Source organism: Clarias gariepinus, chromosome 5, assembly GCF_024256425.1.
Source record: "Clarias gariepinus isolate MV-2021 ecotype Netherlands chromosome 5, CGAR_prim_01v2, whole genome shotgun sequence".
NCBI lineage: Eukaryota > Metazoa > Chordata > Actinopteri > Siluriformes > Clariidae > Clarias > Clarias gariepinus.
In genome coordinates, this window is record NC_071104.1 from 16,637,638 (window position 1) to 16,663,131 (window position 25,494).

At 39.0% G+C, this 25,494-nt stretch overlaps 2 protein-coding genes across 4 annotated transcripts in view; one reads left to right on the forward strand and one right to left on the reverse strand.

The window, feature by feature from the left end:
* Positions 1–202: 202 nt before the first annotated feature.
* On the forward strand, positions 203–4,449 carry klf5b (Kruppel-like factor 5b). Its single transcript, XM_053495965.1, is given in 5 exon segments — positions 203–270; positions 272–485; positions 1,248–2,034; positions 2,460–2,519; positions 2,727–4,449. Coding segments are annotated over 5 exon segments (1,308 nt in total). The 3' UTR covers positions 2,906–4,449.
* A 688-nt stretch (positions 4,450–5,137) lies between these two features.
* klf12b (Kruppel-like factor 12b) overlaps positions 5,138–25,494 on the reverse strand; it is a 42,140-nt gene continuing 21,783 nt past the window's right edge. For all 3 annotated transcript variants that reach the window (XM_053495966.1, XM_053495968.1, XM_053495967.1), the window contains 4 exons: positions 24,887–25,394; positions 20,305–20,440; positions 13,037–13,194; positions 5,138–11,451 (listed from right to left, as the gene is read on the reverse strand). In XM_053495966.1, coding sequence (XP_053351941.1) covers positions 11,270–11,451; positions 13,037–13,194; positions 20,305–20,440; positions 24,887–25,394 — 984 coding nt within the window. In that variant the 3' untranslated portion in view covers positions 5,138–11,269. The remainder of the gene's footprint in view (positions 11,452–13,036; positions 13,195–20,304; positions 20,441–24,886; positions 25,395–25,494) is intronic.

Genomic DNA, 25,494 nt, shown 5'->3' on the forward strand with positions numbered 1-25,494 from the left:
GAGTAATTCACATCCAGGACAATAAGAGGTGTGTGTGTGTGTGTGTGTGTGTGTTTGCGCGCGCGCGCGGGGGGTGTTTAACGCAGGCCACGTAAACGTTAACAGGCTAAAAGCCGATGCGTAATTATTGAACGTTACGCTTGCGCGTGTGGCGCCCCGCCCAGTCTCGCGGCGTTGAAACGAGCCTCGTGCGTCATGTGTCATGTCAGACGCGCGCGCCGCTCCTGACAGTTTCGCGTTGCCCTTCAGCTTCCCAGCGCGGCTGAGTGAATGACTTGAGCTCCATCGATCTGTTACGTGAACAGCAGCGTCTAATGGCTACCGCTTTGCTGAGGATAAACGCGTCTTCCACTGAAGCTCCACAGGAGTCGTATAACACGCCTGTGACGGTGGCCGAGGCAGCGCAGGGAGACGTTTTTAGACCTCAGGAGCGTCTCACAGGGAGGAGCAGATTTAATGGCACCCCAGCAGATCAGCACACTCTGGTACGGCATTTCTGATGGTTCAGATCCAACAGGATTCTGATCTATACTATGTTATACAAGGTTATTGTTTTCCCCTTTGATCCTCATCAAGGGGGGGGTATTTTATTCCCCCCTTTATTGTAAAACGCATGAACCGTCCTTGAGGGTATGATGGTTTCATTTGAGCTCTCCAGATCAGGCGAGCAGCTGGAAGAGCTAAATTCAGATTCCAGACGAACATGTTCAGGCTGTGTGCTTGGCAATGATAGAGCTTTGTAAGGATTTGTATCCCTGATACCACTAGCAGGCACTGCTGGAGGACATACCACTGTACAGTATATCCGCCTCCTTCTGTAGAGTACTTCTGTTTACTTCTACAGTGCAGGTGTTTGTTCAATGCTAAGATTCTTCTCTGCGTCCCAACTTAATATTGAATTAACCCAGTAGCCTAATCACATAATTAACTACTTCATGCTAAACAATGATTTCTCATAACGTATTCCATAACCGCAGTGACACGTGTAGACAAGGAATGTAGCTCAACTTTTATAAACACTATAAAGTTTTATTGATGAGGCTCATTTCCATTTGCCTGATTCGCATAAGCATGTATTGGAGTATGTAACGCCATAAATATGTCTGGTGGTTATGCCAAGATGCTTTGTTATTGCTGTATTGTTTATTGATAGGTCAACTGCTATTTATTGATAGGCAAAAGTCCTGATTATTCACCCTGATGAATGATCGCACATGTATTTTAAATCATGTTTTCTCTCCTCTTAGATGGAAAAATACATGCCGCCGCAGTTCCAGACCATGCCAGAGCATAAGAAGTTTAATCAGAACGGTTTTATAACCATGGACCAAGGTTCACCTTACAGCATCAACATGAACGTCTTTCTGCCTGAGGTCCCGTACCTGCGTGCTGGTCTTTGTCGACCTACAAGGCCCACCCTGGCACCCCAGATGAAACCAGAACCCATGCATTCAGTCGGCTACCCAAGTTGCCACAATACTGCCCCATCAGCTCATCCGCCCTCAGAATATACACAGCACTTCAGCCCAGCAAGTGCAACATGCAGCTCTGTGTACATCAAGCAAGAGACACAGGAGCTTGACTATCAAGATGTTCCACTATTTCAGCTTCTGAATTCAGACCTAGATGCTGTAATGCCCGGTCCGCAGTCTTCCATTTGCACTTCAATGCCATCATACAACAGCATGAATTCATCCATCGCTCCACTAGGAAGAAGACCCATGTGTGACATGAGCAGTTGTGGGTCGTCAGCTGCCGGTCACTTTGGTCAGCATCATCACCAGCCCAGTGTACCGTACCTTCCCCCTTCCCCTCCAAACTCTGAGCCCAGTAGTCCTGACAGAAGAAAAGAACTCTTACACAAGCTTTCACCTCCTCCCTCCTATGCAGCCAGTATTGCATCTAAACTGGTAGGGCCGGCTTTAGGCCCTCAAGCAGCTGTACCAGTACAAACACAAGCCGTGCCTGCCAGGCACAACCGTAGGAACAATCCTGATCTAGACAAAAGGAGGATACATCACTGCAATGTTCCAGGTAAGCTTTAAGAAACAACTCTAACCTTAGATGTTGCCAATTGAGCACCAGAACTGAATTTGCAGTTTTGAGCTGAAACCATTACCTCTTAAAGGCCTTTTAATTCAGTGTATATGCCCTTCAGCATGACCGATATTAGCATTAAAAATGCTGAAACAATTTCAGTATAAAATCAAAATATGTTTTGTGGTAGGATTGTCACACTGCCTGCTGCTGCTATAGCATCATGAAAGAGCACAAAACAAAATCCAAGAATTTTAAATAATCCTATTAATAGTTAACCATATCAGTAATACTGTACTGTGATATTCCAAATACTCCTGCATAAGATAATCAGGGTTTGAGAAATTGTGTGAAATTAAATAATTATTAAACTTATTTTGATTCCATCTGCTTATTTATTTATTGGTTTATTTTTGCATCAGGTTGTAAGAAAGTCTATACCAAGTCCTCCCATCTGAAGGCACACCTACGGACTCACACAGGTAAAACATTTAATCACAAATATCCCAAAAACCTTTTTCTAACTTTTTTTGAATGATAGGATACTAAATTATTTTAAATGCGATCGGGCTACCTTCACTCTATACCATCATATCTTGGCATGTCTATTAGGCTGTAAAAGTTATTTAACCTTGGAGAGATGGCATCCCTGGCTTGTTGTAACTGTACTGCACCGTGTCTTATTTCAGGAGAGAAGCCGTACCAGTGCTCTTGGGAGGGCTGCGATTGGCGTTTCGCCCGCTCTGATGAGCTGACACGTCACTTCAGGAAGCACACGGGTGCTAAACCCTTCCACTGCTCGGTGTGCAGCCGCAGCTTCTCACGCTCTGATCACCTGGCCCTCCACATGAAGAGACACCAGAGCTAGAACCATGGTGCCATGCGGCCTTTCATACCTTTCTCTCTTTCTGTCATTAGAACTTGGGTGTGTTGGTTTTGCTTTGGTTTTGGCAGCTCATGATGCACTAGTAAACTGTGTTGGCACTAGACCAGTAACCTTGTGGAACACAACAACCACGTGATGAGAATCTGGCCGGGAGGTTTTTTTTTATCTGCTGTTTTTATTTCGTTGTACTAAAAGTGTATTTTTTTTTCATAAAAATGTGCCTTTTTCCTATTTTGAAAACACAAAATTTACTTTTAATGCGTAATGTATTCCTAAACCCATTTCATCTAACAGTTAATTTCACATTTTTGAAAGTGAAATGGAAAGCTTAACTTGTTTGGAAAGCCCTGAGGTGTTAATAAGATTAACAGGCATTTTCAAAGAACAAGCTGAGTATGGAGTGTCTCAAAAACTCCTGTATGAAGCACAGAGTAAACAAAGAATCAAATCCAAAATACCAAAGACAGAAGTTTAACCCATTTATTCCTGTATCTCTGTCACGGCGAAATGATTCGAACCATTTATAGGTGGGCTTTTTGTTTTTATAGGGAAAGATTTTATTTTCAATTAAAGCACATAAAAGAAACACAAAACGTTGACAGATTTTAAATATTTCATTTGCAACATTAATAGCTATGTGTAAATACTGTAATTCATTTACTCAATTATTTATTTTTTATTCAGATGATTTATTTTAACTGTATAAAGTACTTCTCTATGCACATCCACATATGTGAATAGAGCTATGGGAATGATGGTTATATTGATCAAAATAAATCTTTTAGGTAAGTTAAGAACTACATTATTATTATTATTATTATTATTATTTTTGGGGATAACGGCCCTATCAGATAATGCATTTTCTACATGTCAAGCTTACAGTGTTTTTTATTTTGTGCTTATGTATGATATCAATAATGTTTTTAAATATTCTGTTCAAGTCCCGCTCTCTTACAGTGACAATATAATAATGATAGCAGACATCATATAATGAATTCTGAAGAAGGACCGTTACATCTAATGGCTTTTATATGCTTCACATCGAGACCTAATTTCATGAATGCAATTTGTGCCAGTATTAAAAGCAGAAGCTTTAATACAGTGATGCATTTGTATTTGGACAGCATTTGGGTCACAGATTTCATACTTCATTACCAATTCATGCTTCATTATTTTCTATAGAAACATTATGTGTGCATAAATCAGAGTAACTCCCTTGCTGTACAAGTTAAACTGGCATTTCCTGCTACTTTGTTCCTAGGCACTGTGTCTTGCCATGTCTTTTACCACACCTGTCATGTTTTAGGCACATAGCTCTATGATCATAGGTGCGGTGCAATTACAGTGTAATTAAACTGAATTGATCGAGGGAACAGCACAGGCCTGTAAAAATGTAGCGATATTATTAGAGAATTTGGTGTTTGTAATGTGCTGGTACAAGCCTATAATTTTCATACTATTAGCATGTACAGATTGACTCATATGTACAATATGAAATAAAATATTGTTTTATTTTATACAACACACTAATGTATGTGAAGTATAGTGTGGATTTTTTTGTCTACATGCCATGTCATATTGTTTGGACGGTTTTAATTATGCCGTAAGAAACGCATGAACAAATTTCATGAGTCAGTGTGAAAGGGAAGCGCTGCTCTCACATTGCACCTCCATGAAAAGAGGTACAGGTCAGTGCCAAGTGGCAGACTGCTCGCTCAATCTCTGATGCTGAATTTATTCCTGATTGGTAAAACAAGGGCTTGAAGTTACTCATTATACATTAAGCAGTGAAGCCCTTAGTGTCTAAAGGACTATGAACCTGTTTTCTCGAATGTGGCTTTTACTCTGCATGTGGACTAACTGGTTTTGGTCTGACCCAACCTTTCAAAATAATTTTATTGCTAGTCATTTATTATGAATGAAAAATGAAAGAAGGGCTTAGAATTAAGAGCTTATGAAAACATCAAAACAAGTTCAACTGTTACACAAGAGGGAAGGTTAGTTATGAGTTGTCACAGGTGTTTGATATACATTACAGGGTCAAATCCATCACGCAGGTGTAGTTTTGCTGTATTGTGTGTCACACAATCACACCTTGTCTCATGTAAAAGTTCTATGATGTTAAGTGGCTTTTGTCAAGAAAGCACTTTTTCACTCATATTCGTACCAGAATGAAAATAGCCGCCATCAGTCCACTTAAATCAGTCATGTGTCTTCCATACAAAATGCAACTTTTATTAACTTCCATGCCTCCGATTAGATTATCATACAAGTATCATGTTAAAACTCAATTTAAATTCACAGCTCAATTTTCAAGGGAATAAAATGAAATTACAGATAAAACCAAAAGCACATAATATCTAGACACCTTTTGGAGAATTCAAATAAAGAATAAACACTTTCCTTTTTATTTGAAATGAAGACATTCTGTGATAGGATTCAGTGTGAAGGGATTCCCTTTAAAGCAAAGCAGGGCAAAAAAAAGTCACAACTCTGCAGAAAAATGAAAAGCTCTGAAATATATATTTACAATACACATACACTATACATAAATACAAGAACGATAATCACAGAATATCAGGAAAAAAAGACAAAATAAAGTGAATATTTCGATTAAGAAATGAAGCTGATATTGAAACTGAGGCAATACTGTACAGAATAAGTTGAATACAAATCAGAAACGCGCATTCACAGAGGAAATAACAAAGCCACGCTGCATTTTTGTGCACTCTGTAGGCACCGATTTGAGCTGTAAGGGTGCGTTATACTCAACTTCAGGTGTGTGTAATTTTAAAGAGGTAAAAGTCAACCTTAATAATGGAGAAACTGCATCCTTCAGTTAAGATGATATCGTAAGTGTAAGGTATATCCATCCAAATCTTTTTTTTTTTCCGAGGAGACACATACAGCATTGCTCGTTATGTGATTAATAAGAGGATGTTCACAGCTTTCACTTTTAAATGTTGTCTTTAAATGGTCCGTAAGGCTCAGTGCATTACAAACAGGCTTGGTACTGTACATCTGGATTGGATATTTTGTACAGGTTTATTGGTACCGGATGCAAGTTTTGTGCTTATGGCATATCTTTTGCCTTTCCGCATGTGCTTCTTGAGTAATATATTAGGCACTGGTCATTATTGCATAACTTTGACCCTGTTCACCGTTACAAAATTATGCGACAGAAAGTGTGAGAATGCCAGAGAAGAAAGTAACGCTTCCTCTTTTTTTTAAGAAAAAACAAAAAAACAAAAAAGAATGCTCCTTTTAATGATTATAAATCATTTTATCTTTAAAGATAAAATAAAATTTTATAAAACTGATTTGAGAATGCACATTTGTTAATACACAAATATAGGAAAAGTTTTCCTGTACAGGAGCAGAAATAATGCCAAATACAAATTTGAATGATATTAGTACAGAAAAAAAATAATAATTTGAATGCTGATGGCTCTTGAATACTGTTTGGGAAGGGACATTCATTTTTGGACTAGGTTGTTTTTTTTTCTCTTTTCCTTTTACATTTTGTGAAATATTATTGTTATAAAAACACTTAAGAAATGTCTGAATGAATGTGCACACAGGCAGCTGTTCCTCAACACTGTGTTCATATAGATGGATTGTTTAATCCCTACACATCAGTCAGTAGGAACAGGAGCATTTAAAGATGATATATAACCTCAAACACTCTCCCACACAGTCCCATTATATACTGTGTACCAATAGGTAATGATCATCTCGTTATTGTAGTCATATAAAGTTATCCCTTGTATTAAAAAAAAACATAATAATAAAAAGCCCTATTTTTAATAGGTATTTACAGTCTTCGAAACCGAGTAATAACTTTCACTTTCACATATATTACAACATTTTTAAAAGATTTCTTTTTACATAAAATAGCAATATGCAGATGAAGTGCCCCACATTGAGGAGATTTCTCAAAAATACAGTATAAGTTGATAAGATACACTGGTGATTAATGTTATGTCTAACTGAAAATAATTCATTTCATATTCTGACTTCATAAAAACAAGGTGCTGATGATACACTCTAGCCCATGTACCACAGGAAACACGCATGTGTAGACAAACAAACAAACAAACAAACAAATAAAACATCATAGATTATAATACTTCAGATCACAAAAAAAGCAAGGTGACGTTGGTCACGTTCGTTTTTGTAACGGACACATTCCTTTTACAGCATTTCACAAAACTGTGATTGAGTTTAGTTTTGCTTGTTGATAGTATAGACGTGGAGATTCCAACAGCAGTGCACATAAGTGAGTAAGTGAGTGAGTGAGTGTGTGAGTGAGTGAGTGAGTGTGTGAGTGAGTGAGTGAGTGAGTGAGTGAGTGCATTTCTTCATGTTGTGTGCATGTAATTATCACTGAGGCTTGTACTGGCCATTTGAAAATGCTACTCTACACCAGTCTGATGACATTCCCACCATACAATGGACGCTTTAACACTGTATTTAGAATAAGATTTGTTTAGTATGAAAAAAAAAACTGTGTATACTGGATGTCATATTATCTATGTATCATCTAATAATTATCTTAAGGCCACTTAAGACGAGCAGACCATCTGACATCTGTTATTAATTTAAACATTCAATTAAAGAAGGTAATTATAGAGTTATGTATTAGAGCCTTCTTATTGGACACAAAATGCCACAATACTGTATATGATCGTACATGAGATTGTGAGATATATGTATGTACGTATGTATGTACAGTCACGTTCAGAAGGTGGTACACCTCTTTCAAAAACATAATATGATCTAAAAACATAATATGATTATGGTGGTTCTCAGTATTAGGCAAATACAACCTCAGATGAACAACAGCATATAAAATTGGTCACTGTGCCATTATTTGTTTAACAAAAATAAAGCCAAAAAGAAAAGAAAAGAAAAAAACATCTGGGCAATACTATGTATCCCTTACTGCTTCCACAGGATTTAAGAGGGTTAATCAGGCCTTTATTAACTGATTATCCGCAGGTGTGCAGAAGTTTTTGGCAGTTGGCTGGTCTGGAGCATCCAGGCATGTGTTAATACAATACCAAGGGAAGAAAACATAAGCAATGGACTTAGGGAAGCAATTGTTACTGCACATCAATCTAGAAAAGGTTATAAAACAACTTGGAGTGGAATAAGTGGAAATCATTCCACAGTCGCCAATCTTCCCAGGAGTGGGTGTCCCAGCACATTTACCCCCAAGTTCAGACCGTGCAATACTTAAACAAATACAAAAACAAAACAAAAAAACACAAGAGCTACATCTCAGACCCCAATGGCCTTACTGAGCATGGTAAGTCCATATTAGAAGAACAATTAGAAGAAGACTAAACAAGTATAATTTGTTTGAAAGGGTTGGAGTAACCTGTTCTGTCTAAAAAGAACATGGAAGCACGACTGAGGTTCGCAAGAGTTCTGGAACAATGTCGTATGGACAGATGAGACTAAAGTAAAATTGTTTGGCCTTAATGCCCAGCGATACTGTATGTTTAGTGAAAACCAAACAGCATTTCAGCAGAAACACCCCATACTCACTGGTGGGTGATAATTTAGGCTTGTTTTGCAGCAACAGGTTTTCGAATGGTCTAGTCCAGACTTTAACCCAACTGAAATGCTGTGGTGGGAGAGCTGTGTATAAGAAAATTCCTAAAAACCTCAATGAACTGAAGAATGGTTGTAAAGACTGATAAAGGTACACATGAAATTATAACTTTCAGTTTTTGCTGCTAAAGGTGGATCTACAGCTATTGATTTAATGGGGGTACTTATTATTGCAACAGCTTATATGTTGTTTCTTTATGGCTTCATTTTTGTTGACATGGTTTTGTTCTTCTGAAGTTGTATTTGCCTAACACTAAGATCCACAACTTTTATGTTTTTACACAAACCATAGAATTAAAAAGGGGGTACTAACTTCTGAACATGCCTGTATGCATGCATGTATGTGTGTATGTATGTATGTATGTATGTATATCAGCCAGAACATTAAAAAACCACATGAACACCTTAACATTGATTATCAATTATATTGCAGGAAACTGGTGACAGGATCATGGCCACTCAAGACCTATTCATGCCTGTGGCGAGCAAAGGCTGATCCGACTGTTCCGATATCACATAAAAGCAGCACAACTTACAGAATAAAGAATGCTGCCCATAATAGAAAGGCACCAGAACACCCAGTCCATTGCACCCAGGGCCAAGGATGCAAGAAGCCGAATGGCTGCCGACCCAGCTTCCAAACTCCTCAGACCCAATCTGGTTGATCACACATTGAATGCACCAGACAAACAAGTCCTTTCCAAAGAAGCTCCACCCTATAATCCACAGCACCCAAAGGATCTGCTGACAGCGTCTTGGCGCCAAGGCATAATGTTTTTACATTGTAATGTTATGGCTGATGGGTGTGTGCGTATTGGATGGTGAAAATTGTGTTTTTTGTGTGTGTGTGTGTGTGTGTGTGTGTGTGTTTCATGTGTTCTTTACTGCACAATGATCACCCTCTAGTGGCCTATTTGTATTTGGGAATCAGGCTGAAGGTGAAACATCTTACTGTTTAGTGCACTAGACAAGACCAACATACTGCACTATAGTAAAAAAATGTGAAAACATATGAACTATTACAATTTTTGTTAATTCAGAGTGACAAAAGGAATTCTTAAAAATGTAAATACTTTAAAATATGACTTCTGTTAAATGTTCAATTGAATGCCCCCTACATCCATTGTGTGCAATCTGTGTTTGCCTGTGTGTGCATGTATGTGTGGGTGCGTATGTGTGTTTGTGTGGTAAGAATTTCTTGAAACAAAATGAGCTTTATTCAGGAAAACCTGCAGTGCCACGCTTAACGGCTCTTAAAAAAGAAAATGGATTCTTCTGAGTGCAATCAAATCTTTTAGGTGTGAGAGAGAATAGCAATATGCTCTTGCTATTTAAAAAATTAGAGCTACAAATCCATTAGAAATATACAAGATTCTCTAGTATAGAAAAACAAGTGGCAATGGTAGAAAGTCAGCGATTTGTCCATGTTTTGAAAGCCCTCTACTGGTGGATTGAGTGAGACAGCCAATGAGGCCATCTCTCTCTCCCATCACTCTAAAGTGAGTGTATTGCTCTCCTGGCTTGTATTGTCCATACAAGTACAAATAAAAAAAAAAAAGGATCACGCTATCAAAGGCCCATGTTAGCAGAAATGTTTTCCTTTTTTTGTTTTTTACGTTTTTGCACCTAAATTTCCTCAAAGCTTAAGAGGGCACTGCGCTTTGTGTCAGTCAGTCAAACATCAGTGGAGGTCAGTGTTGTGTGTGATGAACATAGAGCACTACTACTGTATTCGTTTATTCCAAGGCCGATCCTATTCAAAGCAAGCAAGAATCGGAAAAGGCCTAAGCAGGGAAAATAATTAAACATTAAATTATATGGAAAAAGCACAATCAGACTCACTGGATAATCACAGAACTGAATGCACTGCCTCATATCCCTGTTTCTTATCATAAAGCAAAAAAAAAAAAAAAAACCCTGACAAGCTGAGAGTTCTTAAAGCCAAATGTACCCCATATACTGTACTTCAGTGCCTGTGCAGCAGAAAATAGCTTTAGTGTGAAAACTAATACAATATATGAACTGCATGATTCTCTATGATGTGTCATCCACTGTGTGTATAATCTCATTCTATGTTTTGCAGACTTGTGCTATATGAAAAATCTCCAAGCACCTCACCTCAGGAAACGCTGACTCAGGGTCTCTCCTCTGTTGCCAAAGAAATGACTCCTCATAATCAGGTATGCTGACTTAGGAGGAAATAAAGATTTATGAAAATGTTGTTCCTGTAGGAACCTGGATGTGTCTACAATATCAAAGCTCCAGATCTCAAAAGAGGAAGCAATTCAATACTGCAGTTCTTCACATTGTTGATGGCAAAAGGGAAGCAGACATTTTAAATGAAAACAAAACAAGGATGCTGCCAAAAAAAAAAAAAAACTGCAGACAGAAAAAACTCTCAAGCAAGAACTAACAACCAGGATCTGGACAAGTGCTCCAGTTCAAGATGTCCTGAAACTTCAAGAAGAGCCCAGATCTGTAGAGCAGCTTTGCTCCATCCTTGAGGCAGACCTTGTTCAGATATCTGTCATCACATTCTGTCCATCATGCATCCCTTTAAACTTCCTCACTCTTCCTTTTCACCAGAACCTACTGTAGGATGGCCATGATTGTGTCCAGCCCAGCTGAACAAGTGCAAGGAGAGACCCAGCCTCCCCCGGCGTGCATGCGCACGTGTATGTGTGTGTGAGAGAGAGAAAGAGAAAGGGTTTGTGAGGTGATCTTCACTCAGACCAGCATGTGTCTGCGCCGGTGCAGGGCCAGGTGGTCCGAGCGAGAGAAGCTGCGATCACAGTCCGCACATTTGAAAGGCTTCACCCCCGTATGCTTCCGATAATGCCGCGTCAACTCATCCGAGCGGGCGAACTTCCATGTGCAGCCATCCCAGGTACACTTGTATGGCTTTTCACCTACAGAACAAGATGCAAAAATGCAATGAAGTAAACTATCATAAAAAGATTGAATCATTTTTAGCCCAGTCCCTGTACCTAACAAGTTTCAGTTGAATGTTGTAGTTTGTTATTCCACACAGTGACCTATAGAGAGTATTTAACTAAAGTATAACCAAGGCATAAACCAGTAAGAAACAAATGCAGATGATGACAGATAATCAGGCCAGTGAGTTAGAAACTGTCCAAACCTGGGAATAGGATATTGATGAACTGTTAACTTTGCCCAAGAAATGTGGTCAGAAAAACAAATCATGAACGAAGATTCCTTAAACACTTGATAGGCTTCTAAATTGTAGAGCAATAGAAAAAGGCTGTGTGGTCTGAAGAGTCCAGATTAATGTAATTCTAGAGTGTCAGAGTAAGAAGTGATGCACCCATCATGCATAGTGGTCACTGTACAAGCCTCTAAAGGCAGTGTTATGTTCTGGGGTTGTTTTAGATGGTCAGGTCTAGGTTTAGCAATGTTATGTGGAAATAAAATGAAGTCAGCTGATGACCTGAATGTACTAAATGACCAGGTTATCACATCAATTCCCTGATGGCAGAAATATATTACAGGACTTTAATTGTGAAAGAGTGGTTCTGGGAGCATAAGAGATCATTTTCACACATGAACTGGCCACAACATAATCAAAGCTTAAGTCTGTCAAATTAAATATTAGATTGTGTGACTTAATACAGGTTAAAATACATTTCTATTAATATCCTAATGACTTCATTTTCTTACTTGTGACAATATTGAACATATAATATGAATATATATGAATCCCAAATCTTTTATCGCTCCTCGCTCACTGCGGAGGCTTCCTAGGTAGGCGGCACCAACTTCAGCAGGTAGGGACGGGGCCGCCTATTCAGGCCGGCTGGCGATAATGAACGTTAATAGGATCTCGGGCTTGCTCCGCATTATAAAGGCAAGGCGCGGAGTTTAGTCTGGGAAGAACGTAATGGGGTGGAGTATGAGAGAGTGGCAAGCAAGTGGGAGATATGAAACGCCCCACTGACTTAACAAAAGAAAAAAAGAAAAAAAAAGAGGCCACTGGAATTCCGCCCTTTGATCGCGCTGAGGACAGCGCGAGAAAGAACTGCGCGAGCTCCTGCGGCACCTTCACTCCCGCGCCGAGCCCGCCTGCGCAGCCCCGCCGCCGAAGAGTAAAAGGCCGCTAGCGAGGACTCCCGCCTGAGGCCACGCCCACAGAGAGCTGGGAGGGGCCAGGTCAACCACTGCTTCCACGTGCTCCGTTCTGCCACCTTTCGCCAGCCGTGTGCCCGCATGCCAGCTAGGCACTGCCCCCGGACCGGCACGTGCACCTTTCACTTCTTTCGTTCCATCCTTCATTTTACCCTTTCCTCCCGTCAATTTTACCTAAATAAATTACCCTATCTCCATGTAAGACCTCGCCTCGTGTCCTTGCGTCATGGGGTCGAACCCGTTACAAAATATAATGAACAAAGAAAATGAATTAGCTAAATAAACTAAAAAGACACCAATATTACTATAGTGATTTAAACTGACCGATGTATTTGTGTGTGATGGACCTACCCGTGTGTGTTCTCCGATGTGCTTTTAGGTGGGAGCTCTTAGTGTAAACCTTATTGCAGCCGTCAAAGTCACATCTGTGAATTCGCCTCTTCTTGGAGTCTGGAGACTCGGACCGGCGTGGCCGTCGCATGCTCTCAATACTGAATGGTGACATGGAACTGTGACAGGAGAAATAATGGACAATGTAAATCATACATCTTCAATGACACATATTTAGCATACAGTCTAAACTCAAAATGGAATAATTGACATAGACAATGATGTTTTATTATATTATATTATATTATATTATATTATATTATATTATATTATATTATATTATTATATCATACAGTAGATAGATATTTCTCACCAGAGAAACATATTTATAATGACTTATTTTATTAGTAGTTATATATAATCTACAAGCAAGGAACTGCCATAATATTGGATCTACTACAAATATATACTACAAAATATATTCCATCTATCCATCTTGGAACCTAGTCCAACTAGTGACCATGGAGACCAATGATGACCCCTGTTTTTATTTTCTATTTTGTATGACCGTGGTAGGACCTCCAGTCAACATTCACACACTATGGCCAATTGAAGCCGGGGGAAACCAACCGAACACGGGGAGAACATGCAAACTCCATGCACACAGACCCGACACGGAAATTGAATCCAGGACCTGGAGATGCAAGGCGACAGTGCTAACCACTAAGCCACTGAGCTGCCAAAAAAGCCAAAAGCTATATAAAAAAAAAAAGCTACCATATAAAAGTTAATCACATATTACATTTAAATACAACACCACATAATAATGTAAATGGCTAAAATGTAATCAGTATTTTTTGCTGTCACATACACATAAAATGAATAAAATATGCAAACACTGCAATCACCAAAATCTATTAATTTATCTATTTAATGATTGATTGATTTATATCCACCCTACACTCTAATAACTAACTGTACTGTAACTCCAGAGAATGTCTGTACTGCTTCCAGAGAATGTCAGACCTTTAAATAGTCCACCACTAGATGGTGCTCAAGGACTGATTTTTCTTTTCTTTCCTTTTTTTTTTTTTTTTTTGCTTTAACAGAGTGACTAAGAAGCCCAGCTTGATCATTTCTCTTCTCAAACCAACCACCAATTTTGTACTCAGAGCTTTCTGTTTTTCTTTGCGTTATTTGCTACCCTTAATGATAGCTCACTGCTGTGTTATGAATGGAGAGTGGTCTGCCTTTTCAGGCCAAATCAATATTATATGGCATCACATCACTAATGGGGGAAAAAAAACTGGCCATTATTAAGGTATGTGTGTTTGTGATGGCTCTAGGGTAATGGAATATTGATACATGTAAACATGTGGCTGTTTTTCAATAGTGAGGAATGGTGGCAGTGCATTTGTGTGGGGTGCGGAGTGTATGAGCTGAGGACAAAAGGATGAGGGAGCAGAGTCACATCACTGTAAATCCAAAGTCGAGGACGAAATGTTTCAAATATCTGGGCAGAAAGCATAGTCACTGCTTTTTTTAATATCTCATTTTGGCTACCTGCTTGGTGATTGGCATGGCCAGGGCAACTGGGGAGACCTGAGAGGGAGGAGCCAAACAAAGCCTCCTGCAAGCTGTCTCCTCCACACGTAGCCCACTTCCTGTTTCCACCCTGTCCTAAAGATCACCTGTTGGTGTTGGAATGCGACCAGGCTGAGGCCTAGCGGATATGAGCCAATGTGTCAAAAATGAAGTTGAACTTTGGATCCCTTCTGTCGCTGCACAGAATGAGCTAATGCACACATACACACATTCAGAGGAGCAAGCAGGGAGAGTGAGTTAAGATGATACTGAGAGAGAGAGGAATGAAAGAAAGTGAAAAAAAGTGAGGAGGACAGAATCAAACAGAAGAAGAGACATAGTTGTATATTCTCTAGTCCAAATGAATGTCAGCAGTGGGATAAAAAGAGACTGCAGACTGAAAAAGAAAGAGGGGGAGTTTAGAACGCCAAAAGCCCCTCACGCAAGGACGACAAGCACTAAGGGGAGTTAGCGAGAAGACGGTTTGGATTTACAGTGGAAAGATTTTTCAGCAGCAAGATCTCTCACAGGATGTTTACACACTGAGTTCACTCCAGAGGACGCCATAAGAAGTACATACATAATGTCTGTTTCAATCCGTTACAGCTGATTCATCAAAAACAGAACGTATGTCTGACTGCGTAGCTGCGTGGTGAGGAAAAGGCTAATAAGTACAGCGCAACACAACACACACAGCCCTATGTAAACAGGACACCTTGAACCCTGAATAACCCCGACATCCTGCCTTTGTGTTTGTCTATGCGAGTGCCTGTGTGTGTGTTGGATAGGTGAATATTGGGGTGTGCTTGGTGTGTTGGATATGGGTGTATGTATACTGAAGTTTGTGTGTGTGTGTGTTGGGGAGGGGTCGAGGTGTTTGTGGGATTGAAATTTTTGTTTTTTTGTTGCCTCATCTCAGCAGCTCCACAAGCTGCCTGTGTAAGCAAATATTACCACTTGAAGCTTCTAACTTAAAATGACAATAGCAATAAATTTTCATTAGTGAGAGTTTTTAAGCTTCATGCCTGAATTATATCAGGATTAACTGAAACACTAAGGCAAAGAAAGAGAGAGAATGAAAGTGGAAAATCTACAGAGACTAAGCTTTAACAGTCAGAAAGTTTGGCCTATCATTTCTCTCATTTTTGAGACATATTTGCTAGTAAAAATGTGAAAATTGTAAATTTAATATGATAGTGCATGCATGAACTATAACTTGTATATTTTTTATGATTACTTAAGTAAATTTATTTATAACAAATCAATATCCGTTTATGGTGACATTCAATCAATTTTTGAATTTCCTAATAGTGCATTTCATATTACATACCTTATGTAGTTAGCATATTTAATGAAAAGGATTTAATTTGGAATCCAACCTCACGAATGCAGACCAGTGCAGCTTGTTCACGGTCTCGCTTGATCATCTTAAATGTGTATGAACTGGTAGTAGTTTTATTGCCAAATACACTCTACCCAATGTGCCAATACTTTTTTTTTTTTTGGTTTTTGGTTTATTTCAAAACCCTTAAGTATGTGATGCTTTATAAAGGCGTGCAGTGTTTATTTAATGTGTGATAATTTATGGTAATAATAGCTTAATCACTGAAAATAACCGATTCACATCATTTCATGTGTTTATTCCAATAAAATGGATGAAATAAACTGTAAAAGATTTAATAGGATTAGAAAACCCTTTATATAGACATAGACAAAGTTTAAAATGGCACATGTAAGATGTTCAAATCATTGCATTACTGCTACAGTTTTTCAGAAAGAAGAGGTGTACTGTATGTTGTGTATGATGTAATACTGTTCACATGATAATGCATGGATTGACATCACATTTATTTGGTTGTGTTCATTTATAATCAATGGTTCTGTTCATGGTATAATTAATCTCATCACCATTATCACTTCCGTTACCACGATGTTGGAAGCGGGCAATTGTATAGAATGCCTTTGTATGTTGTTGCATTACAAATGAATAAAAGGTTTGCAAAGTTTGATGTGAAAGAACTCAAGTGGCCTTCATGGAGCCCTGACCTCAACCCCACTAAACACCTTTGGGATGAACTGGAATGCTGAAGCTGTACCAGGCCTCCTCAACCAGCATAAGTGCCTGACCTCACTAACACTCTTGTGGCTAAAAGGACACATTCCAACAACAATGCTTCAAAATCTATAGTGGAAAGCTTTTCCAGAAGAGTGGAGGTAATTATAACAGCAAACAGGGAAACTAAATCTGGAATAGGATGCTCAAAAAGCAGATATGGCTGTCATGGCAAGATGTTCACATGTTAGATGGTGTCACCACATATTATAGCCATATAATGTACGCTGTTACTTATAAAGTGGTTACATGGATGGTACTTGATCTTTACTTACTTTTTTTTATTTTAGCTCAGTCAAGGATTTTAGTCTACTCTCATACTCTAGAGCATGGCTAATGCAGGGTGTGGGAGGGCGTCAGAGAAAAACTGTAATTGTAGTCGAGGTGTTCTAGCACAGTGGTATATGCTGTATCGGTTTCTATGCAAACAACTTAAGTAAACATAACTTTAGAAAAAACCCTTTATTGAATTGCCTAACTAGTCTCAGTGTGTTGTACTATTATAAGGTTATTGTATAATACCCAAACAAGCTGTTTCTTTTTCTATTTTCCATAGTTAAAGTTTTTTATTTATGAATACAACAGCTGGTCATAATGTAAAGTGTTGGTTTAACCCCTTGATACAATTTGGAAGTACTTATATATTTAAATTCTGACATTGCTCTTATTGTGTATAGATGTGATATTTTATTTTCTTCAAAGAACTGGCACCATGTTAAACGTCTTGTTAAAATTCCCATAGGTTAGTAATTGTCACAGGAAATGTCACTAAAATTGCAAGTCACAAGATTGCAAAAAATATTTAGCCCCGGTAATAATAAAAAAAATAATACAAAAGAGAAAAAAAAAATTGTGCTACATTCCAGTTTCTGGTAAAGTTTACATTGTTTATGTTGAGAAATAATGTCAAAATATTTAGTGATGCGATATCACTTAAAAAATTTTATATAAAAATAATAAAAAGACATTGCTTTCCTTTTGTTTTTATTAAGAGCAAAAAGTAGTGCTAATGCAAGCCAAAAATGCACTTGCTGCTGCGATGTGATCTAGTACGAACATGCTCATAACATTTATTCTACTTAACATTTTAAGTTATTTTATGGTTCAGATTTAACTTCAGACACATAACGAAGAAATGGCAAGGTTTTATTAAATTCTGTCCAGCCAGTTTTGTGTGATGCTGTGACAAAATCGACTGGACAGACATACAGACATACAGAAAGAAATTTTTTTTCTGAGACTGGTTTCAGACATGGTTTCTTTACACTTCATCACTTGAAATGTAAAGATATCATTAAATGAGTAGGTTCTGACCAATGTACAGACAAAACTATAATTTTTATACATAGTAAACAAAGCAAAACACAACAGGAATGTGAGCAGGGCAGTGGTTACTGACCAGGAGGTTAGGGGTTCAAGCCCCAGCTATCCCAAGCTGCCACTGAGACCCACAAGCTAGGCCTTTAACCCTATCTGCTCCAGAGGTGACATATCAACACCTGACCCTGCTTCCTAACAAGGTGGGATATGCAAAAAAAAAAAAAAAAAAAAAAATCCTTACTAAGCTCTAATTTTACATTATATTTTGAGAAATAAAACAACTTCCTATAAAAAAAATTACCTAAAATTAATTTTAAGGCAAGTAGTTGCCTAACACCACACATTTAAATGCAATCAACTGTGTGTATGTGTGTGTGTGTGTGTGTGTGTGTGTGTGTGTGTGTGTGTGTGTGTGTGTGTTTGTATTAGCATGTGTACATGAATTCCCCGACCTGTTTGGCCGAAGGGCCCCAGATACTTATGGAACTGGGAAGAATCTGCCTGGGACACTCTAATAATAGAACAGCATCTCTTCCCCCAGCGTTCATGAATATGGAAAATGCCATGGAGAGCTTGTGTGGTTCATTTTACACACACACACTCGAACACACCTGAGGAGATTTATACACATGTGGGAGGAGAGTGCTTGAGACAGAGCTCGAGGCAGCTGGAAGTTTCTCCCACAGGGTTGATCAGGTGCACACACTGATGATCATGCCATCATCACCTCTCCCTCGATCCCTCACTCCCCTGCATGGCAGCCCATCTGATGACTCACATCTCATAAAGTGTGACATTTAAGAATGATAGTGCTTGTCGCCTCTCTCTGAGTGCTGCCATATGCTGTTTGCGGGCCAGGTCGAGTCAGGGGGCAAAAAGCTTCCTCTCAGTCTGCTTTAGAGACGCGCTGTGGATGAGACGGGAGTCTGTTCGAGGTTATACGGAGTGGACACTGACAGTTGTGTGTGCCCGAGGGTTATTTTCATCTCTGAGGGGAAGGCAGTGGCAACAAACTCAAGCACCTACACCTACACATTTACCTCAGACAACAGAATAGCAATTGACTTGCAGTAAATTGAAGCAATTTAGAACAAAAAATGAAACAAAATATACTGTTCAAATATGTATACATACATACACACTATGATAATTATGGAAAATGATATGGTAATTACACACACCAAAATACATCATATAAATGTACGCACACCAAAATATAAAGTACACTTATTTTACTCAATAGCTCCTGTTCTGACCTATCAATCACTCCCTTTATCCCAGATACTGTATACTGTAAGTACGTCACTATATCAACTATTATTTGTAAAAAAAAATCCCTTTCTTTATTTTTTTTGTTAAAAAACAACATATTTTTAAATCTGTTTATTATTGGCCTAAGAGTATTATTTGGCATTCACCATGAAGTTCCTCTGAATAATCAGTTGTTACCGTAGAATCAATATTTGAACAAGTAAATTAAATATAAACCTGTGATTTGTATTACAGATTCACTGCCGTAGGTGTGCTGTTACTGTGTAATTAATGAATCAACAACTTCTAAACATTTAAGAATTTGACAGCTCTGTGGAATAATCTTATTGTGTGAGTGAGAGTGAATACATCTGCTCTCTCTCTTTTTCTCTCTCTCTCTTTCTCCACCCTTCCTCACTTGTGTAAACACCCAAAAAGCACCTCAGTCAAACAGCATGTTTTTAAAACCCCTGGTTAAACCTTGGCTCCGGCGTGCCAGCCGAGGCAAAGTCCCATGTTCATGGCACACTCCCAGCAAAGGGAAACATTTACTCTACGCTGTTCCAGAACCCTGTGACACAGAGCAGAATCCTGGAATACTTTCCAAGCAGTTTGCCTAAATAACAAGAGGACGGCTTGTCATTCGCGTGAGTCTGGTCAGGGAAAAGTCGCAGAGTTTCTAAGAGACGATAAGACAGAAGCCTTAGTTGAGTCCAAGGGACTAGTTCTAATGAGAGATGAAATTCACTCTTTTAAGAAAGCAGGATATCTTCATGACAGATTCGACAGTATTTAAGCCATTTTCAATATGTGCAGGCAAAACCAGCACTGAATGGAAGCAGAAAATAGCATTTGAATAGGCCATGCATCATTTGTGTGCATCATGAGTACTATGCTACAATATGCTTGCACTCCCACTCATAACTCAAATTGGCTTTTTTTCCTTTTAACAGACTCAACATTAGTCAGAGGAGACAGACTGGATATATAGTGTGTTTGTGTGTATAGAAACTTTACTCACTCTTGCACCGCTCGTGCTATAGACAGCGCGGTGGATCCTGTTTCATTGACGCTGTCCAAGGTTACATTTGGCAGGTCGTCATCATCACTGTCACTTCTGATTTGTCTTGGTGACAAGCCGTTTAGTTCTGTTTGTGCTGCAGACAAAGTACATGTTAGTTGTATCAGCAGTGTACACACACACACACACACACATACACAGTTAGACTTAAAGCTGTGAAACAAGATTTGCCTTTATTAATTGGTTAACATGGACCACAGTTAGTTGTAATAATAAAAAACAGTGTGTAATACATAAAAATTGTTGCGTGGGCTTAAGGAACTGGCTGGCATGATTTTACACACGCAAATGCACAAAAAAATAAATTAGTATGTTACATAAAGTCTTGTGTGATTTTACAGCATAAATTTCTTTATTATAATTTTTTTCATCATCATGATGAAGTATTTTGACACATTTCTCAGATTTAGAAAAAAACTGTTTGCTTGAGAGTCACTTATAAGGTTGATTGTTGTTGTATAAAGGATAGTGGCTGTTAGCACTCAATAAACATTCATGTCAAACATTTATTTATAGAACAAACGTAAAATTTGCAATAAAAGGTTTAACCCGCTAGACCATCACTCCGGGCAATTTTTCAGGGGGAATTAATTAAAGTGATTATGGATTATTAACACAGGGATAGATGGATATCGCGATGATGCTTGGACCACAAAATCGTTACATAAATGTACCATGCAGGTGGAAAGTTTAATTAAACTACACATGAACATCACTGATTAAACACTGGTTCTCTTGTATCTTGTTTATCCTAACACTGAAGGTATAAGAGTTCATAAGTTGTAGGTCTAATACAATCGATGTGCTATACCCATGGGTGAACATAGGTACCTCCCCACTTTGTACATGCTGTACTACTTGGTGTGTGGAACAAGAGATTCTAGACCCTACATAGTGCACTAGCTTCCCATTTTATGCTATTTGGGATTCAACCCTGGAACAGTTAGATAACAGACGCTTCTCTAAAGTGGAAGAAATTGACACATTAAGAAAAACTGAAAATTTACAGGACTGTCCACCACCTCCATAGTTAATTCTCCTTACCTTTTGGCTACCAGTAAAAAATTACAGTTTAAATTTATTTACCACCGACAGGCAGTTTAAGAGAGTTTCGTGATCTAAGCATGCTTAATCATCTTTTCTCAGTAGATGGAATAAAAAGGTGCATAAATTATATAGTGTAATAGTTTTATTTATACCTCACATAATAATAACCTTTAAAAAACACAGGCGTGTTCTGTTTATTGCATTAATGATTATTTGAAATGGTTTGTTTGCATACTGTACATGTTTATTAAATCCTCATTTTTTCTATTCTGTTCTGTTCTGATGCACAGTTAGCCATGCAAGTCTCCAGAGAATAAAAGTCATATTTTCACTGATTAGCCATGCAAGCAGCATATAAGCTGCAGAAAAATCAGCTATTTAGTGTTTTAAATAAAAGTGCATAATCTTGTATCAGAAAGCGCAAACAATAATTTTTCTTACAGCACTTTGTTACAAAATACATGCAAACAAAAATGTCCTAACATTCCATATCTTTTTTAGAGGTCCTTTTTCTTTATATTTCAGTCATTCAGCTACAAAGTTATTAGATATAAATTGTTGATTGAGGGAAAGCATTTTAATCTTTTTTTTTTTTTTACATTGCAAATAACTTGCCATATAATACATTTTTCATTATGGCAAATATTAGGACACTGAAAGTAACGCAAATGTGGGCAAAATTTTCCATAAATTGACACAGGTTGGTTGTTCAGTTTGCAGAAACTGGCAATGTAACATATCTTCCTGTTCTTCTGTAATTGGGTTCTTGACAAAAGAGGAGTGCAAGCTGTCAGACATCATTCAAAGGCTACAGAATGTTAACGGATGTCTTACAGCACTGCATTTTTTTTTCATTTCCTCCTTTACAGTTTGTTCTTTCTGATTATAGTATCATGTTATTCTGTACAAAGCTGCTATTTTCAATAAACATATCGTTTGTTTATCACCAATTGTATATCTTTTTTATCAGCGCCTGGGCAGAGTCACATTGTCAGCAGACTCCATTTACACACTATCACACACTCCTCCACCCATGCTGAGCTAAAAAAGCTACCCAGCCCAAACGGGCTCCAAGTTAATAAAACACATCTTACACTACACTAAATGCAATGTACTGTACATGTAGTGACTCTGCACATGCACTCTGTGAACCTCGGTTTGTCAGATTTTATGAGGCAATTTCTCTTCTCATGATGCAGAAAAGCCAATCTACAGTGTCTTGGTGACTCGGAGAGGACAGTCCTAGCCGAAGTGCCGCAAACACTCAGCAGAACTTCTCCCAATCAAGATTCATTGGCTTCATTACAAGAGCCTGGGGCACAGGCCTCTTACTCATACCGCTTCCATTCTGACTAGACAGAGCTCAGTATAGTGGCCTACTACCACACACACACACACACACACACACACACACACACAAACATATTCGGAGCCAACAGTGTCTACAATTGCTCTGCAGTAAGCCATCCAATTTACCTACACTTGGTCAGTATGTTTCGAAAAATGTCCATATAAAGGCAGCGACAAAAGCAGAGTTCATGAGAGGTAGTGAAGCAAACCCCAGGATTTCTTTCTGCTGTTGTTTCCAGCCTAAGCCTGTTTCCATGGTAACCTCACCAGAGACCGAGCTGTAGACAAGGGCACACAATTCCTTTTAAAATGATAGCCAACCTGTGTGTGTGTGGTGTGGTGTGTGTGTGTCCGTGTGTGTGTCCATTTGTGTGTGTGTGTGTGTGTGTGTGTGTGTGTGTGTGTGTGTGTGTGTGTGTGTGTGTGTGTGTGTGTTCGTGTTTGTCTGGATGCGTGCGTGCTTTGTGATTTGGCCTGTAAGTACCCCAAACTTGTGCTATCACATAGCCATATCACGGACCGCCACTCAGCTGACTCCACCCGAGCCTGACTCCATTTCCTCTGTGCTTCAGTACAGCTCCCTGGGTGGAGTCCATGCTGCTTAAACAGCCACCCACACCTTCAATATCCGTCCCACCCGATTATGCAAACTTTGTTTTTCCTCTCCTTCCTCCTCACAAGCTGTGCCCAGCCATGCCCAGTCCTTTGGGACCAACACCAGTCCCAGATAAACAACTGGTTTCTAAGACACAGCTCCCCAGTGCCTGTTTAGGGCAGATCTTTGCTCACCCAGAGCCTGGTGGGTTTGGGCCAGCCTTTCCCTGGAACTCGCTCACTTTAAAATGCAGCCCAACAACTGCCTAGTGAGGTCTTGGGAGTTTGGGGGAAAGCTTGGCTTGAGACATGTGCTTTTAATTAGCCAGTGTGGCGCAGAGCCAAACTTCTTCTCTGTTACCTGGACTGGAGGCCAAAGCACATGAAAATATCACACTTAGGAAGAGTCACTTTCATCTTCCAAAACCCCCCCCCTAGCTCACCAAAAACACATTAATGCCTGGAGACACCCACACCACCAGAGAGTGCCGGTGAGGGTCTGAGAGGGCTGGTGAGTTAGAGGCTGTTGACATTTTCTTTTTCATCTTTGATCTCAAGTGGGTTCATTGAGAAACAAAGACTCAAGTGATGGACAAGGCTGGGCCAGACAGAAAGTACACAGCAGGATCTGCACAAACAGATGAGAACATTTAAGTCCAAATTTAGGGATTTTTCAAAAAAAAAAAAAAACCAGTAGTGTCAAAGAAATACTATTTTCTAGCCTAATGCATTGAACCTGAGTTTTAGACCTAACAACTGCTACCTCATAAATACTGTAGTGCTGGAACACTATAGTCATAAGTCACCCCTCATTTCTTTTTATTAAATGTCATTAAATTAAATGTAATTTAATTATGTAGATTAAATTCAATTAATAGGAACAAATGTTTTACTGACACAGGCTGCAAAGTATCTAAAGATGCAATTTTAAAATTAGTTGTTGAATTGAGGTTATAACAACCTCAGCAGCAACCTCATTTCCCCTCTTGTCTGTTCCAGCAACGCAGCATACAGCAACACCAGTATACTAATCACCGGCCAAATTATCTGTCATCATCTGCACATGTTTCTTACTGGTACATGCCTTGAGTTAGATTGTATTTTTATGCTTCAGTGATTTATAGGTGTCTGTGTGTCTTAACAAACAAAAACTGGTCAGGTACAGGGACTAGACTGAAAAGTAGAGACAAAAACTTGCCAAAAATGAATTTGGAAGGCTGAGAACTATTGCACACGACTACATTAAAAATAAAAAGAAAGTCTAAAAAGAAAATATGAGGACATAAAGGGTGGTTCAAGACTTTTGCACAGTACTGTATGATGCTTAGAATAAACAACAATAAACAATAAATAATAATTTCAACTCAATGCTATGTGTATATAAATTAAAATACAATAACACACACAATCACATATTTTTTATTATTAAATAAAAAAAAAATGCAGGAGTTTGAAAATCCTGAAAATTATATTTGTAAATAGAATAAAAAAATAATCATCTTAACCATTTAGTCAGAGCTTATGGACTTACCTTTGCCATGGCTCTTGGGCTCGTCCATCAGTGGGACCATGATGGTGGAGTTGAGATGGTTGGAGGGTGAGCGTACTGCTGTAGTGTACATTAGTGGCAATGACTGCACCACTACTGGGATGCGCTGCACCTGTCTGGCCAGTTTGCTGGGGCTGGAAGGGGGCACTGGGTGGATGATATGTAAATATGACTGGCCTCTGACTCCCGAGGGAGATCCCACCAGAGGCCCAGGAGTCAACACTGAGGGCTTTCCTGAAGAAATGGAGGCGATTACAGAAGGCGATGGTGATGAAGATGAAGAGGAGGAGGACGGAGAGAAGGCCGAAGTGACGGGCGAGGCAGAGGAGGATGGAGGTGAGGACCGAGTCTTGTTGATTGACAGGTCCACGGGTTCTGTCTGAGTGTGAAAGTGCTCAGAAGAGAGCAGGTCCTCCGGTGGCTCTGCCTTCACTTTGCTAAGGAGAAGGGGAACTGCCTCCATATCAGGGTAGCTGTGCACTTTAGGGGACTAAGGAGGAGAGACAAAGACATAAACAAAAATATGAAGCTCTATTCAAGCTGTCATGCAGTATACTTTAAAACAGAAAACAGTACTTATGAGTATGAAC